General features: G+C 42.5%; 1 protein-coding gene across 9 annotated transcripts in view; it reads right to left on the bottom strand.

Annotated features, from left to right (window-relative positions):
• Window positions 1-18,230, bottom strand: part of arhgap32b (Rho GTPase activating protein 32b) — a 135,862-nt gene that overhangs the window by 23,237 nt on the left and 94,395 nt on the right. For 6 of the 9 annotated variants that reach the window (XM_031310990.2, XM_036008608.1, XM_031310996.2 and 3 more), the window contains 2 exons: window positions 16,865-16,915; window positions 14,344-14,418 (listed from right to left, as the gene is read on the bottom strand). The exons of 1 other annotated variant lie outside the window; for it this stretch is intronic. In XM_031310990.2, coding sequence (XP_031166850.1) covers window positions 14,344-14,418; window positions 16,865-16,915 — 126 coding nt within the window. Of the gene's footprint in view, window positions 1-7,499; window positions 7,875-14,343; window positions 14,419-16,864; window positions 16,916-18,230 lie in introns of those variants that run through there. 2 more of the 9 variants (XM_031310992.2, XM_031310998.2) reach the window with 2 other exon arrangements.

Raw genomic sequence — 18,230 nt, 5'->3', positions numbered from 1 at the left:
AGTTTCCTTGAGACGGAGGCCTCGTTCTTAAATACCACCTCCCAGGCAACTACAAAGGAATCCTCCACATCCAATACCGGTATCCTCCGCTGCCCTTCAGAACGAGACAAAACAAGGAGCAGACCTACTTAAAAACCCAAAGCGCTTTCATCAGATACTATGTCTGGGAAAACGTTTGTAAGCTTCTTAAACTACGCACCAGTTGTTTTTCTCTGCTTTAGAGAGATGTCGAAAGAAGGGATGCACTAATATAAAGATTTGGGGCCGATACCGGAAGGCTATCAAATGAATCAAACAATCTTTGTTTGGAGGGGGTGGGGACAATGGAGCTTGCCTAGATTCCAGACATTTGTTCACAAATTCTTCACTGGAAATCACAGACTGTTGTTCTCTGGGGAGAAGACAGGAGCAGAGTGTTTTCCCACTCTTGGGTCAGTCTACTTGACTCGGCTATATGAAATTAACTTCTGATGTCTGACGAGAGCATTTTCCTTTAACTGAGAAATGAGTTCAGTTTAAAGCGCCGCTATGCAGTTTTGACCATTTCTTTTTGCTGGCAGGTTTCTCTATAGAGCCCCCCCTACAGCTTCAGAATAGATATTTGTCAGCTCCTATGTTTACTCGTGTCTGACTCCTCTCTCGGTCAGTCTGCCGTTTCCTCTTTCTCTGTTCCTCCGACAGTGCTTTCCTAGCTTTCTGTTTCTTTTTAGCCAGCTCAGCCATGACGATAGTGTGAAAAACTCCATCGCTACCTTGTTAGCCGGTTCCTGAATGGGCGTATGTGTGCAGTGCCGTGAAGCAATTCGTTACATGGCGAGACCTGATATCACGCCATGCTTCCTGACGCTGAGGCCGGTGGCTCGCCGGCCCAAAGTTGCGAGGGTGGTTTTTCCGCTCACAGGCGCTAGGGGGGAGCGATACGACCACCATTCAACTCGAAAAAAGTCACATAACCATTCCAATGACTCCCAAGCTGTTCAGTTAAGGTAAATTAAGCTAAAAAAAACTGCATAGTTCCCCTTTAAGCCGTCTATCATTCTTGGTTAAACAGACACAAAAATCTGATTTTTTTTTTTTATCATAATCAGCAATAAAATAACATACGTTTTCCACTGACTGACCAAAGATGCCAATCAACCAAATGTCCCGGTTGATCTGCAACTCTCTGGAGATTATTGATCAAAACAGTTTGACTGCAGGGTTAACAACAAACTATCCTTGGAAAACTCTTAAAACAGCATCAGTTGCCCTTTTCTCTGTTGTTTCCCACATCTTGACTGCACTGTGAAGTTTTCGATTTAGACCTCAAAGAAAAATACAACATGACCACTCCAATCCACTCATCTTTTTTGTCTCTCTGTTCTCTTGCCAGTTCCTGTCACTAGTTGTCTCTCTTTGATCCTCTGTGGACACTTGCATCATGCTGCACTTCACACTGCCTTTGACAGACAACTTGACCTATTATAACTTTACGCTGCAGTCTTATACTCTTGCAGTCCACTGCCCAACTATCCTTTCTGAATCCCCCAGGGACCAATAAAAGAATGTGGAGCAGTCAGCAGGCACCCAGTCCACGCTGTGACACATTTAAACTGTCTCACTCAGGGGAAAAAAAAACAACAACAACAACCCAGAAACGCTTGCCTTATTAAAAACATTACCCATTACCTATGATCTAGGATCATTGTGAATTGTGTTCCTTCCGCCACACCACATCTGGAAAGAAACACGAAATCTTTGAAAACAAAGTGATCACACCAACATCTTCTGACTGACGCGCTCCGGGCTAAAGTGGAATAACTGCTGTGTTGCATCAGTTTTTTTAGTTTATATATTTCAGGGCACATTCCTTTAACTGATTATAAACACAGTCACGATCCTTCCACTTCTCTGATGTTTTTCACAGACTTAATATCATATTTACTTAACCTGCTTCAAAATTCAGTCCAACACACACACGCACACACACACACACGCACGCACGCAATTTAAAGCATTATTTAGAATTCAATCAAATAAATAACTAGTCTTTAGAGAGACACAGTTTAAATGTGCTGTGCCAAGCTGAGCTCAGCTTTGATTGCAATACAACTGAAAGTAGGCCAGTGCTTACCAAACTATCTCCAGGAACAAAACTGAGTTAAAGACAGCTAAGACTGAACTGTGTGTTTGGAAGATAACAAGACAATAAAAGTGTCATTTACTCATTACTCAGCATGATACCATGCATGGTGTCAGCATGATACCACGACTCAAGACTTACACAGTATGAATATCATTATTTAGAGCCAGCCAGTTTGAGACTTGGCTCTCTTGCCCAGAGACCATTAGGTAAAAAACAATTAATGAGGCTGCCTCTTTCGCATGCTAAATGAACACTATGGAGTAAACTGCGTGCAGCAGATTTAATTGACAGTCCATCGAGTGCATTTAGAATGCAAACATCAAGACCAGAGAAAAACTAATGAGCTGATGGGAAGGGAAAGTAACTTTGGAGCTGAATTGTAGTTTCTCGTTTTGGCAGAATACAAACAGAAAAATATGTATGCACACAGTAACAGTGCATGAAGAAATGTCTCAGAATTCGGAACTATGTGCAGTGGCACGTCTTACTTTTGCATTGCTGGTAATGTTTGTGGCACCTGGTTTTGACAAAAAAAAATTTTGATCCTTTTTTTTAAATTCCTAAAAGTGATGTTATATTGGTGCAGTGCTGTTTGACGTGTCAGGGAATGAGTTACTGGGTACAAGAAAACACTGTTCAGGTTGACACTAATTCACTGTTAAGCACATGATTAATAAATGAGGCTTAGACTTGGTATCCAGTCTTTACGTCTACCCATCTACCCACTCTGCAAGATTACTCACACTGTGTGACAGATTTTCACATTTCAGTTTTGTTGTAGATACTCAAATCTATTCTGCCAATCATTGTTTTCTAAAGTTAAATTATTTTTGGCTGATGCTCAACACACATTTTAAGTCCACTTGAAGGGAACAATTTACAGGGCCATACATATTATAGATGCAGTTGAATACATAAACAAAATCATGGGCCACTGGCATACAGCAGGTCCTCATGACATTAAGCATATCCCTCTGTTCTCATAAGTAACAGTGTCTTCGCTATATATGGCAGCTGCCTATGATAGCAGACAGACCACAGTACTTGCTAGCTGTTTAGCCCTCATTTTGGGCATCCCTAGCTGATGAAGCCCTCTTACAACCAGCCTATATGTGTGTCCTAAGCTGCAAAATGTGAAAACATATAGTCCGCACCTATAGCCTAGCTCTGGGATGGTGTTTAGGAGTGGTTGGTATTTAATGACCGCGGTCAAAAAAAGCTTCCTCCATGCTAGGATCAAAGGTGCATGCAACCCCCAAAACAAACACCTCACTGGACTCCTCATTGATCACAACATCTGGTGTATTGGCAAGCAGGTGTGAGAAAGTATCAGAGTTACTATTGCAATGCTGAAACACTGATGGTTTTACACACACGTTTTTGTACATTCTTACTGAGAGTGCGAACTGGTTTGGTATGTCTTCTAGTATTCAGTATTATTTCACTTCAGCGTCTGTCCTCTCTGGTACTCTAATACACCTGGGAAAGAATCTCTATATCTTCTGCAGATATGTCCTGACATCCAGCATGCATTGCATCCAAGAGGGACATCTGATAAACTCTGTGAGAAGTATCTCAAAATAAGCAAACCATTGCCAACACAGATTTCTAACTACCTCCCTGCTCCAAGTAAATAAATCCTGTTTGAAACAAACTTGGGAGTCCTGGGTCTCTATTGTGTGCTGTTTTTAATGAAGCAGCACAATCAATTCAGAATCAACAGCCGGCCTCTGCGCCAGCATCCGCAAACAAGAGCCGCCACCGTTCCGTTTCAGGGAAAAGAGGAGCTACAATTCAGCCCTGAGGGAGAAATTCCCTCTGTGCTGCTGTACCACAGACAAAAGCGCTGAGGCAGCTTTGTTTACTCACTGTTAGGCATCAGAAAGGCCCTTCGGTGTCATGTAGAGGAGGAGGGCTGACTATGCAACTGTGTTGGCTTACACGGACACGTCACTTTTATAAAGGAAACCAGACTGGCTGGAAGATGTTAGGAAGAGGAGTGCAACGAAAAGCAGGACTCTCCAGAGGACGGACAGAGACTCCCGTCTGCTTACTGTCAGGGCAGATGGAAGTCGGAGGGCCAGCAGCTCTTGCATGCTAGCATGCTCAGCACTCAAACTGCCTCTGACACACTCACTGCTGGAATCCAGCTGGGTCAAAGGGATTCAATTTAGGGCTGTGGGACTGGTAAAGCCTGAAAAGTTCTTTAACATTATTACAGTATTTATAGCTTGCGGGTGCTTAAAGGGGGTATTCCAGGGTTTGGAAGTCTTGCAGGGGACACATTTATAAAATAATGTGTGCAGCAGAGGGTGAGATTGTCCCTAGTATGTCACAGGAAATATTATATGACCATTTTCACTGGCTGAATACCATGCCTGGTAAACGGAAAAAGACTAACATTAAATGGATATTTGCAAACATCACAAAATGTGATGGTTTAGCTTTTTCCTCTTTCACATTTGCCAAAGATCTTGTAAATGAGAAATAAATTATTTATTTGGAGGCTAACAGTACGCAGACCTCCTTTGTGCCCTATAGTTTTGACATGTGACACACTAGGAAGGGGGTGGGGGCCCAGATGTTCACAGCTAGGGAAATGAGAGCCAATAGCCCATGCCTGGCATTTGCATCGATAGAAGATACAATCCAGATAGGATGAAGCTAAAGACGTATGAAGGCCTGAGGAACACTGACAGCTTTCAGTTGCAGCCCTTAGCTGACTGTGTGACTACAGTTCGATGAGGCTTTTCCCCAGGAGAGCTCAGTGAGAGGCTGGGATACGACCAGCAAAGAGGCCAAGCATTACAGCCGGAACAATTACAGACGTAATGGCAAACATGATGCTCCGTTTCCCCGCTCCAATCCAAAACCGACCGCCTCATTCACTTCAGTTAACTATGGGCTTTCCAAAGGACGCAGATTGGAGGAAAATCCCGACTTCATAGCAACACAACAGAGTGTCATTGCTTCCTAAAGTGTTTAAACATTACAGAGCCAATCAGCAGCAGACTCTAGGCTGAGATATTTGATACAACTACTGTGCGTGCCAGTGTTCCCTGAATACACAACCACCAGCAGGGGTGACCACAGCTCCTTGGGGCTTCCCAATGCTCTCATCACAGCTCAGCCTTTTCACTTCAGCCAGCACTCCCTCCACACTCAACAGCCACCCACACCCATGTAGGCAGCAGAGCGGGAAATTCAAACTGCCCTCTTCTTCACTGATGTAGTTTAAAATCATAATGTGAATGGATTACATCATCCATCTCAGCAATCTACATGTTGTAGGAACAAGGGTTTTGGCTGGAATGGAATCTGTTGATGCTTCGAAAGCTTTTCCAAATGGACCAAATGTGTTTTTACTGTGGTGGGTCCAAGTAAAGTTAGGTCTCTCTGGGACCCAGTAATGCCAAAAAAAGGAGAAGATGGACAATCATGTAAGTAGATGTGAGTCTGAGGTTGCTTTTCTAGAGTGGTTTTACAGCCACTTAAAAAACTCATAAAGCCAACTTAAAGCTATAGTGCGTAATTTCTGGGCCCCCCCCCCCCCCCACACACACACACCCACACACCCACACACCCACACACACAGTTGCTAGTAGCCAAGGAGGACTCAGAGGATTATAAAAACATGATGGACTCTTCACTCGAGTTTCTGCGCGGGAAAGTCACCGGACGACACAATCTCCTGAACACAGCCATACTGAGAAATCCAGAGAGAGTTGTGTGGAGCTGATAGTCTTAATTAGCTTTGTAGCAACTCATTTGGCAATGGCTTGAATGTAACAGACGTTCATTAATATCAAAAAGTCACGCACTAAAGCTTGAATGGCTATTATTAATCCCGCTTCCCGGTCGCTGTCACAGTTGTCCATTGAGAGCTGACTACCACAGATATGTTTGCATTACTTATCAAACTGAAAAACATAATGGAACACTGGGACACACTGTGTTAACAGCCATTTACAAATCCTAACCCTCTCCCGTTGTTCTTTCTGGATGGCCGTTTAGTGTGTAAACAACAGAGCAGTGTCTGCCTATTAAAAGGCAGACTCTGACCTCTGTTTGGACATGAGAGCCTAAGTGTGCGCTGATAGCAGGAGCAAAATGCCTTATTGTTCAATCTCTCAATGCACCACTGAACACAACCTCAGTAGAGGGAAGAGAGGACAGAGGGCCACGTCAGCTGGGCCCTGTGTGGTCTCACCCAGTAATTGTACCAGATGGTGTAAATGTAATAGAGTTATACTGTTACCTGTATCGGAAATGCCTTCAATACTGTCTAAAATGTTGGTATCGGCGAATACCTGAGTCCATGTATGATCCAATACCACGTAATTTAGCCCTGGAAAAAATATACTTTTAAGTAGTTTATTTATGTTCTTTTACAGTTATGACTGACTGTCATACTAGATAATAAAATAAAGCTATATGGCATTCATTGTATTTGTTAATGTTTTACAAAGGGTGTCTGGCTCCATATGCATATCTCTATTTATTCTGACAACGTTTTCAGCCCTCAGGCCTTCTTTAAATCAACAGTTCATATTAAGTAATTATTGAGTTTAACTTTCAACTGAGCCATACAACAATGGTAGCAATCATATCACATTCATACAGGGTTAGTAGTATACAGCTGATAAAAAAAAAAAATAATAATAATATATATTTTAAAAGTTTTTCTTTCTTTTTTTTTTTTTTTTTTTTTTTTTTTTTACAAATTTCAGTGATGGAGAACTGAGGTCATTTGACTGTCTGGTGCTGTCAGAGCAGGTTTGACTTTCTTCAGCATCTCAACTATGACTCTGGTGTGAGGGCTGCTTTATTATACAGGGATAACGGTTTATTCAGATGCTTAACGACTATACATCCCGTTAACTTAACGTTATATACAGCACATGTCTAACCTCTTTCTTTGCTAAACAAACTCAATATTCCAAAACTGCCTTTAAAAAAACGGCAATGCTTTTCTAAAACTGCGTTTTGTACCTTCTCAAGTTTTCAGTCTCTGTTTGACAGCCTACGATGTTCTGACATTAGTGGTCAATTAGAACTACTTTAACACTTCAGGGACAGTTATTATTCACAAGTTGTTTTTTTTTTTTTTGACTTAGTTATATTTTTCCTCTAAGTGAAAAAGGTGGAGTCATATGAGGAAGGAGTTAAGTGATATTTCCCACACTTCTTTAAGACCTAGGAAACCCTTTCTATCATTCAAAGTGCAGTCTTTTCGCATTATTTATTGCAACTAAAACACGACACGTGCAGCATAAGCATATTTTAGGAAAAAGGGTGTAGCCTATCAGATCCACGAGGGGATACTGTAGCGAATATATAGAATTATACTCCAAAGTCAAGCACATTTTCTTACCTTTGCTCCATAACACTAGACTTGCTTTGACGCTTTATGACAGGATTTCAAAACGGGTCCAAAGTACAACGCAGTTTTTAAACGTTAGTTCTCGTTTTCTTTCTAACCGTGCGCCTGTGCGATATAGCGCTAAAACCTCAGATAAATGTCGCAAAAACAGCGAGGTCCCCTTGACCGAGTGAGACAGACGAGTAAAAGTTTAGCTAGACACAACGAGCACAGCAGCGGCTCTGCTCTGTCGGCTTATCCACACAGAACTCCGCTTCAACGGATTGGTTTACAAACCCGCATATGGTGCCTTCAGGTGCTCTCGCAAATATAGTAATTGCCGGTTGTAAATACCAGTGTAACACAATTGAGGGTTATTAAAGCAAATCTTATACTGGATCAATACCACGGCGTAGGTGGGCCCAAAAAACAACTTTTAGTTGATAATTAAAGCGAAAATACGTGACGTCCGTGCCTGCAGTCTGTGCTTTTTCGGTTTCAGGGAAAACACTCCCCTAAGTATTCAGATCCTTTACTTCAGGAAAAGTACTAATACCACACTGTAAAAATACTCTGTTACAAGTAAAAGTCCTGCATTGGAAATGTTACTACAGTAAAAGTATGAAAGTAGTACTATAGAAAGTACTCAATTCAGGAAAATCCTCCCATTGTAGAAAGAGTAAAGGATCCAAACAGTTGTGTGTTTATTGGTCTTATTTCAGCTGGACTTGTAGGCCGTTATATTGTTGGCTAGTTTAATTTATAATCATTTATAATCAGATTTTATAAACTACATGTGTTTTGTGTGAAAACATTTTAATGTGTAAAGTAACTAGTAACTAATGCTGTCAGATGAATGTAGTGGAGTAAAAAGTACAATATTTCTCTCTGAAATGTAGCAGAGTAGAAGTAGAAAGTGGCATGAAAAGGAAAGATTCAAGTAAAGCTCGATTCTACTCTTCCCGACAGTATGTGAATGCAGCACGGGAGTCAGGCAGCCAAGAGGCAAGCTGGTGGTTTAAACAGTGGAAAACACCCCTCACACAGCACACTGCACACACCACACACACACACACACACAATACTACCAAGCAGCATCACTGCTTTTCTTCTCTGTTTAAACGACATATAGGATGGCCTTGCCTTGACTTTAAATCAGCTCTCCCTCTGAGGGCCCCCCCTGAAAACATTGTCTTATTAATTCCTTAACTAGCTTAGTCTCTAAGCAGACATGTTGAGTCAAATAGAAGTCAAACTAAATTTGTTGGTCCAGGATCACAAGACTGGAGTCAGACGTTTCCACTGCATGTGATCACTTCAACCTGACAGGCTTTTACCAGGTTACACAAAGACAAACATTTCTTTGGGCCGATCCTAAGTGGCCAATGCACGTTGGTTCTGATATATTCCATCTTCAGTGGTGGAAAGTAAGTCAGAGTCAAGAGGTAAAATTATTGTATTTCACCAAAAAAGCAAAGATTCAGTCCAAGTAACAAACACAACAGCTTTCTCTCTTCTAACCACTCGACTAAACTATACAACCGTATATAAAGTAGGTCAAACTAGCCCCACCTCAAGCAGTTCTAAACATAAAAAATAATGCTGCTGATGCATCAGTATTAACAATCTAATAATGTCATATTATACATCAGTCACCACTTCTTCATTTTTGCAGAACCAGTACTCTCTATACTTTAAATAAATTTAGCTGATAATACTTCTGTACTTTTACTTAAGTAGGATTCTGAATGCAGGACTTTTACTGGTAATGGAATATTTTAAATTTGACATTGTTTTAGAGGTACTCTTACTACAGTAAAAGATCTGAATACTTCTTCCAACACTGTGCATCTTCAATGTGTATGTAATGTCGTGGTCTATAACACTGCCTCCCCCCGCAGGATTAATTCCACAATCTGGGGGAAATTACTGACAAAATCAAACGAAGATCAACTCAGACATGTTTGCTCTGTGCAGCAGGGATCATAGTTATACTCTATGTGTCCTATGCTATCAGTGACAGACCAAGAAACAAGGTGAAAAGCTAACTTTTCTCTCCCTGAACTGGTCATGGGCAGGTCTGAATAAACAAGACTTTTTCTCTCCTCTAATTGTGCTTTTTCACGGTTTGTCACGATACCTTGAAAATGAAATCATATGAATTCAATATGTGAGGCATTGTTAGAACAGCGGGAGGCACTTTGGTAGTCAGCGACATGGCAGAGAGAGTAAGGCCTCATTCACACAGCCTGCTTCGGCCGTCCGACGGTCTTGCGAAAACGCAGGTATTCCCATTCATTTTGAATGGGGGTAGTGTGTTTAGGCTGTGGCGGGGGTTGCTGCAGGGGGGACACTAAAAAAAAAAACGTTGCGTACCTGCGGCGCAACCCCCACGTCACGCTGCGGTGGCCAGTCGTAACCAGAGATCAGACTTGTGGGTGTGTTTTGAGGCGTCTTGAGAGTCCCGTACAGGAAACAGGAAACATCACTGCCTCTATCGCTGCCACAAGAAGGTTTTAATACACCAAACACAAGCTCTGAACTGCCTGGGAGTGTGTGTAACAGCTGAATGTTTCCTGCAACAACAAAGAACTCGCTATGTCTCGCTCCTCTCTTTTCTTTCTCTCTCTCCTGTGAACTAAAGCTGCCTTCAAGTGCGCTCAGAGACGTCGAGATCTATAAACGATCTGACGGAAAACAGTAACTGTGAAATAAATAGTCTAGTTGCGGGTTAAAGAACACAACAGGACATCACACAAATGGGCCATTTGTGACACTCCCACACCACCGGATCACTGTCTGAACGCAGCCTACAGCAGCAGGTGGAGACTATTAGCAACGTGCTGAAAAACACCAGTCACCTATACAGGAAGTAGTGAGCTCCTGCCCTGATGTCATATATCATATAAACAAGAGGAGAGCTTTGTGTTGGATCAAGTATCATACAGCTGCTATTTTGCATGGGTCTGAATAATCTCCTGGGATGTGGAAAAAAAGAGGAAGTGGATTTTGCAGCTGAATGCCCACTTCATTGTACAGTAGTACAACAGCAGGCTGTTTGAAACAGAAACAATTCCTACCTGCCATTTAAATGCCTGGAAGCTTTTTAGTAATGACACACCAATGCGACAGATCACAACAATGATGCAATACAACTCTGTGTAATGAAACTACAGATATCCATAGTAAATCTTTTCTCAGGAAGTCCACCAAAAGGAGTAAAAGAAATGACATTTGTGCTTAACACACTCACTCAGTTTACAACACAGCCTGAGTTGTTAGTATGTAATCAAAAGCAGCACCCCCCCCCCCCCCCCCCCAAACAAAGGTGTGGCCTACAACAAGAGTTTCTTATTGAAGCTACAGAGGAAATGTTACACAAGGGACCTTGCATAGTTTCACAGCCCAGAACCGGAGCACCAGGAAATGATCCGAGCTCCTCAGGAACAGGAGGACAAATCTCACTCTGTCTCACACATTTTCTCTCCATTTCCCGTCCTCTCTCCCTCATATAACCAGCTGTCTTGGCTCATATACGCTCACAGCTGCCCAAATCACTGGTCCCCAGACGTGACGGAGGCATGCACTGAGGAGGGGAGCAGAGGGGGCTCCACATCTGGGTCAGTGACTGGTAGGTCTGTTGGGCCGTCCGGGGAGGAAAGAAGGCTGACTGCCTGTCCTTTTTTAACCAAAGCTCACAACTCTTTATTTTCACATGGGTGTTAACAAGAGAGTCTATTTTGTCTGTGAAGAGAGTAGTCTCTGTTCTCAGATCCACTAGGGTTAGGCATCGTTTTGATTTGAACAATGCTGATTCCAATTCCGATTCTTCAGCTATGTCCCAATTCGAAGGCTGCATTCGTAGACCGATTGCGTCACACTGACTAAGGCTGTCCCATTTAATTTAATTTCGAAGGCTCCTTCAAATGCGGTCAACAAATGTGGCCTCCTTTTACAGAATTCGGAGCACCCAACTGTTGACTCCTTCGCAGCCCCAGTATTCAATCAGAAGCACAGGCAAACACAAACGCTAACAACCAATATTTCTTTTCTTTTTCTTACAATTTCTGTCTGCCATTTCATTATTACATTCACTTCTGACAATGTTTTAGATCAGAAGTTGTGTAGATGTCGAATATTGGCAGCGTTATGAAAATGTATGGCGAATAAAAAATTTTCTCCAAATTTGCTTCGCCGTGTAGAAGCTCCAAAAAACTGCCTGACGGCAGCTAGCTCTGCGGGAGTAGCTAGATATGTGGCCGGCCAGTCCTGCTCAAAGACCCCGCTGAGAGCTGACTGGAGCTCTGGGTCTCAGACACAACAGATGTTCACATGTAGGATACATGAGGGTTTAGTATTCTTGTTCCTCTCTCTTTGAGACACTTGACCAAAACGATAAAATACAAAGAACAACTTCTGGCTCAGTTTCAGTGCTGTAGTTAACGTTTTGATCACTTATCAGCTACAGCTGTCAAGGTTGCTAGGCGACAGGAGCGGCGCTACGACGCAAACAGGAAACGCTCTGCAGACCAGTCATTTCGGAGACCGCTCGGTTCAGCCCTCGTGGGCTTCGAAGGCTGCGGCCGAGGTAGACTTCCAAGGCTGTGGCCTCCGAAGGCTGCAGCACCTGAATTGGGACACAGCTTTCCTCTTCGATTTCGGTTCTTATCGATCCCGATTCATTGAGGGGTGGAGTTGAAACGGGTCACACACTTATTTCCCAGATAAAAAAATGATTTTGATTAATGGTGGTTTACAGTTTTACCGGGCTTTTTCAACGTTAAATAAAGCCACACTTTAGAGCCCGCTTACTGTGCTCCATGGCTGCAACACAACAAGCGCCTGGAAGTACGTGGTGGTCGCCACGGAAACCCAAACTTGTGCATGTTAGATTTGGAACCGATGATCAGAATCAAAACCAAATTCTTCCAAACGACTCCAATAAAAAAAAAAAAAACGATTCCATTGGAATCGTAATTTTTGAATCGATTACCAATCCTAGAATCCACTGCAACGCAACCCAAGCACATGGAGCGAAGGGCTAATGACTCAGACCTTCTATCGTCTCCGGATGAACTGGAGCAGTGCAGCGTGTTAACAATTTCCATCGTTTGGCTGAAAAAACAGCGAAGGTTAGTGCGGTGAGCAGAGTGGATCAAGGCAGAGCAAACACATTTTTCCAATGCTGTGTGGCTCTCTGCAGGAATGTGCTCTTTCAGTCGCCATGGAGAGGGAGACAGAGATTCTTACTGTTGCACGACAAAGCTTAACGCTCAATGGATGGGTTTACAGGCCCCCTCATTGTAAAAGGATTAAATAAATCAAGGCCGGTCGAGACCTAGCGCCGCGGCAGGGGTTGCCGTGGCCTTTCAGCTTCGACCAAACAGACACACACAAACACAGCTGGCCCCCGTCCAGACATAGGGTACATTCAGCAGCTCCGAGAAATGCTGTAGTAACCTGGCTCACCCCTGAAGTCATTTGCATACACCTTGGGGGCTAAAAAAAAACTACAGGGGGGGACCGGAGGGATAAAATTGTTCTCTTTTGAGGGCAACATTTGAAAAGCAGGGTTTCATTTTTACACCACCACCAACTAATCCCAAAACTTTTATATACAGTATTTTTTGTTGTTGCTGATGCCATGCAAAACATTCATTCTGACAAAACCCGGCGCATATCCAAAATACAGCAATATGGTTAATAGAATCTTACAATGCAGAAGGAATCTGCAGGACTTTAAGTAACAAACTTAAAGTGATGCTTCGGAGTAATTTCACCCTAGGCTGCGTTGCACCTTGACCTCGAGCCAAACAACCCCCCATAAGCCTTTTTCCCTTGTTATAACGTTGGTCGAGTTAGCGTTAGCTGGTTAGCTTAGAGCAGGCACTAATGGATCCACGTTCATATCTCGTAAATTACCCCACTAATAATGCCTGGAATGATACCAAACTTCTACAGTAGTACAAATAGTTTCTGTACTTATGAAGTGAGGCATTAGAAAGTTTGTAACTACACCAGAAGTATATTTAAATAACACTCCTCTCGGCTGCTACCGCGCTATCGCGCACTACTTACATACTACTACTACATACTTCTGGTGTAGTTACAAACTTTCTAATGCCTCGTTTTGTAAGTACAGAAACTATTTGTACTGCTGTAGAAGTTTGGTATCATTCCGGGCATTATTAGTGGGGTAATTTACGAGATACAAACGTGGATCCATTAGCGCCTGCACTAAGCTAACCAGCTGATAACGCTAACTCGACCAATGTTATAACAAGGGAAAAAAAGCTTATGGGGGGTTGTTTGGCTCGAGGTCAAGGTGCAACGCAGCCTAGGGTGAAATTACTCTGAACCATCACTTTAACAGGGAAATATGGTCATTGATGGCAACGAGATTATAGCTATTTAAAAGACACACACACACACACACACACACACACACATATATATACACACACACACACACACACACACACACACACACACATACCAAGAAAGACCTATTTCCAGAGTACTGTGTCATACATGGTCAGATGTGGCTCAAGTCGTATTGGTCCACTAACAGCGTGTAGAGATAATGTGGATAAGTGTGTTAAAGGTCATGGACAGGGCAATCTGGTATGTTGTGGAAGGTCCTCCTCTTGTAATGTAACACCAAAAAGCAAAACAAGATTTTCCTGTGTGAAGAGTGAAGATATAACCCAAGCCATATCCCAAATTATAAGCTCCTGTCACAGGTTTTAGACTAGTCATATTAGATTCACACAGTGCAAACACATCAGTCGGGTTGTGGAGTTAGTTTTTGGTTAGGGGGGGTGGCGGAGCAGCACACCAAGGGATTTTTGTCTACCTGAACTTAGGCTGTAGTGGTTTAGCGGGTCGGCCACCCATGCACTGTCCTGTATTACACTCTCCATCTCCAAGTCTGCATGCAGCCCGACGGACAGATGGACCCACAGACAGATGGATGGATGGATGGATGATGGAGACAGGAGAGAATTGGCAGAGGGAGAGAAGCACTTCAAGTTAGAGAACAGAGCAACTTTGAACTTTGGGACTGTGAGGTCAGCAGCTTTGCATAGAAATGACACTTTAACGCTGGAGGCAATAAACAGTTTTGTTAAACAGATAAATGAAAATGTTTAGTAATGAAGTATAATCAATTCAAGAAACGTTGCATTCATCAATAAAAACAAGTCTTCCTACATGAGATAACTTCAATTTAACTTTAAAGTTATAATCCTTAAGATTTTAATGAAATCAAACCCAGTTTTTTTTTTAAAAACTATATATGGTCTGCATTTTTTCACCAATAGCCATTCAGTGTATTTACATTTGGGAAAGACAGATTATCGGTCCTGGCTGATTATCGGGCCGTATTTTGGCAGTCTGCAGATGATCTGTATCTGTGTTTTATTTGCGTGATAAAGTTAATAAATTTCATAAAGTTAATGAATTAACAAGTGTTCTACTTTGGCTCGGCTACAGCTCTGTGTCTGTCCCTCTGCTTCGGTTTGACTCCCCACTGAGTCTGACTTTATGTCCCCCCCCACAACACTATCTGACTCTCTCATACTGGGGATTATGTTGAAAGTTTCTAATTATATTAAATAATTGCTTAAAGCATCTAAACAAAGTTTTGCGTTAGAGTTTGTAACATACCAAAATCCTAATTCTGACTTAAAGATTTCCATTTTCACCGTAAATGCATATCGGTTCCAAATATCGGTTATCGGTTTCATTAACTGCTAACAGTCAGTATTGGCCTTGAAAAACCAGTATCGGTCGATCCCTAATTTACATCCTCCAACTACCTCTCTATATAGTAGTTTCCATTATTGGTGGCAGGGTCCGCCATTCCTGCACGAGATTCAAAGTGCCTACCTACCAGCGCGAGGGAAACAGCATCATATTATCCAGCACTACTCTGTGTAATTTAATCTGGTTTTTACCAGGGTCAGTGCTGACTGCGATTGTTCCTCAAAAATGTGTCAACAAAACAACGGTCATTATTGGCATTTTTTTTTGGGGATCTGGCTGCACACCCCCAACTCTACAGCAAGCTGACCAACAGTGTTTACCACTTAAACATTTGAATATATTTTTTATATTATTTATTTTTTAGCCCTTCCTAAATAGGTGTGATGTAGAGGAGGAAATTGACACCTGTATTAGTTCAAGGCTGGATTATTGTACTGCACTTTATGTTGGCCTCAATCAAAATTCCATTCCCTGTCTTCAACTTGTGCAAAAAACTGCTGCTCGCTTTTTAACAAATACCTCCAGGCGTGCACACACTGCACCAGTTCTTTACACTCTCCATTGGCTCCCGGTGCGTTTTAGAATCGATTTTAATGTTTGTTTTTAAGGCCCCGGCGTATCTGGCCGAGATTTTAACCCTTCGTGCTGGCTCCAATCAGCTGGTTTTAGAAGTCCCAAGGTGGAGGAACAAACTGTGGGTTGATCGCGCTTTTGCAGTTGCTGCCCGAGACACTTTTTTTTTTTTTTAAGAGTTTTTTTTACTTCAATAAATGCAACATCTTTCCAAAAGTCAACGACTAATCGTGTTAAAGGTCCTATGACATGCTGCTCTTTGGATGCTTTTATATAGGCCTTAGTGGTCCCCTAATACTGTATCTGAAGTCTCTTTCCTGAAATTCAGCCTTGGTGCAGAATTACAGCCACTAGAGCCAGTCCCACAATGAGCTTTCCTTAGGATGTGCCATTTCTGTGTCTGTAGCTTTAAATGCTATTGAGGAGGAGAGAGGGGGGGCAAGGTGGAGGGTGGGGGTGTGGCCTTGACCAACTGCCACTTCACTCGTTTGAAAGCCATGATGTCTCTCTCTCATGGGTGGGCCAAATTCTCTGGGTGGGCAAAGCAGAGAAAGGGGAGGTAACCTTTCCCCTTATGATGTCATAAAAGGGAAGATTCCAGATAGGCAGAGCAGGATACCCAGGGCTGGTTTACACCCATCACCATTTCTAGCCACTGGGGGACCATAGGCAGGCTGGGGGAACTCATATTAATGTTAAAAAAACCTCATAAAGTGACATTTTCATGCCATGGGACCTTTAAATAATCGTGAATTTCAATATTGACCAAAATAATCAAGATTAGGATTTTTTCCATAATCGAGCAGCCCAACCACAGGTATCGTCACATCAACCGGGAAATCTTAAGGATTAGAACTGTAATTACATCCAAACTCGGATGAACAATATGTCATACAAGTCTTTATGTGCAAATGCATTTGTGTGTGTGTGTGTGTGTGTGTGTGTGTGTGTGTGTGTGTGTGTGTGTGTGTGTGTGTGTGTGTGAGTGAAGGTGGAGTGAGTGGACAGCTGGATGAAGAGTGTATACCAACACGCACAGGGGGGGAAGAGATTCCAAGAAGCAGGCTGCAGGCCAGAGCAGGGGGAAGCTGAGGCAGAGGAGGCACAGTCAAATGCAACCAATCAAGACACATGCTAATACTACTGCACATCCAACAACAGTATTAATGATGCATTACAGTGGAGAACAAGCACGCAGCTTAAACACCATCACGTGTAGTTATTTGTCCCGCCGCTGATAATAAACCTGATCCGGGATCATTCAGAGTCATGTTAATATTACTGACCACAGGGCATCTGCAGGTCATAGACAACCAAATATTAGACTTGGGTTGTTGCGATGTAGATTATTAAAAAACCACAAACATATTTCTGATGGAACACACTGTAGCTAAAGAACATAACTCATCAACAAAGAAATATCAAAATGAGCAATTTAAGAGAAAAAAAAGAAAATCTGTTAAATGTATTCAGGATATCTAAATAATCTATTTGACTTGCGGATACTCCGTTAAGAAAAAAATGCATGATTGGCATATAAGGACACATGCAAAAAAAACACACACAAATCAACAGCAACAAGCATTGAATCATTGCTCAAAGCAGGGGAGTGGGCAGGCAGATTAAGTTGTGTGCTGTGCGTGCACTGTAACAGTTAACTTTTTAGCGCAAGACATATTTCTGATCAGCCACACGATGTTAAAAAGGCTCAGAAACGTTTGAAACTTGATTGGCACATTCACATAACATGGGCGTCCAACAGCAACTGAAACCCAGCGCCTATAATGCTATCCCTTCCCTCATAGTTGTGGATATCATGGGGTTGGTGTGTCGTTTCTTTTGCTGTGTCATCACTCAATGCAGACTCAGGGGCTTTTCACTGGTAAGGAACACCGGCTCCACTCGCCCACCCTAAAGCCAGCCGGGTGGTTGTGACATTGAGTAATTTTGGTTGGATCAGTCTTTGGGTTCGGAAGACATTCAAACAAGACATTGAGGTTTGATCAAAAGGCTCCGTCAGAGCAACGTGACGTGAAGAATTGAGGGGAAAGTTCATCCCAAGTCTGTAGCGCAGACGCCAAATGTTGTTGAGTGTTCTCTCGGACACCACATATACATTTGTGTTTGACACTCTCAGGAGCGTGCTAGAGAGCTTATCTGTTTGTTCTGGAGCGCAGTCGATTAGCACAGTTGTTTGCAGTGGATTTGCATAGCGCCGAGTCAATATACCATGATAAGGTGGCTATTTCAACGGGTGATGTGTCAGGGGTTTTCCTTTTACTGTAACATGCTCTTACATTCAAGTTCTATTATCTTTATACTGATGATTATGTATTGTGATTCCGTTTGATGAAAACAGGCAAAGAACTCTAACAGGGCTCTGTATATTCAATTTCATTTTCA

Source organism: Sander lucioperca, chromosome 13 (genome assembly GCF_008315115.2).
Source record: "Sander lucioperca isolate FBNREF2018 chromosome 13, SLUC_FBN_1.2, whole genome shotgun sequence".
NCBI lineage: Eukaryota > Metazoa > Chordata > Actinopteri > Perciformes > Percidae > Sander > Sander lucioperca.
The sequence above is the reverse complement of the archived record's forward strand: the minus strand, read 5'-3'. Positions and strand labels throughout refer to the sequence as shown.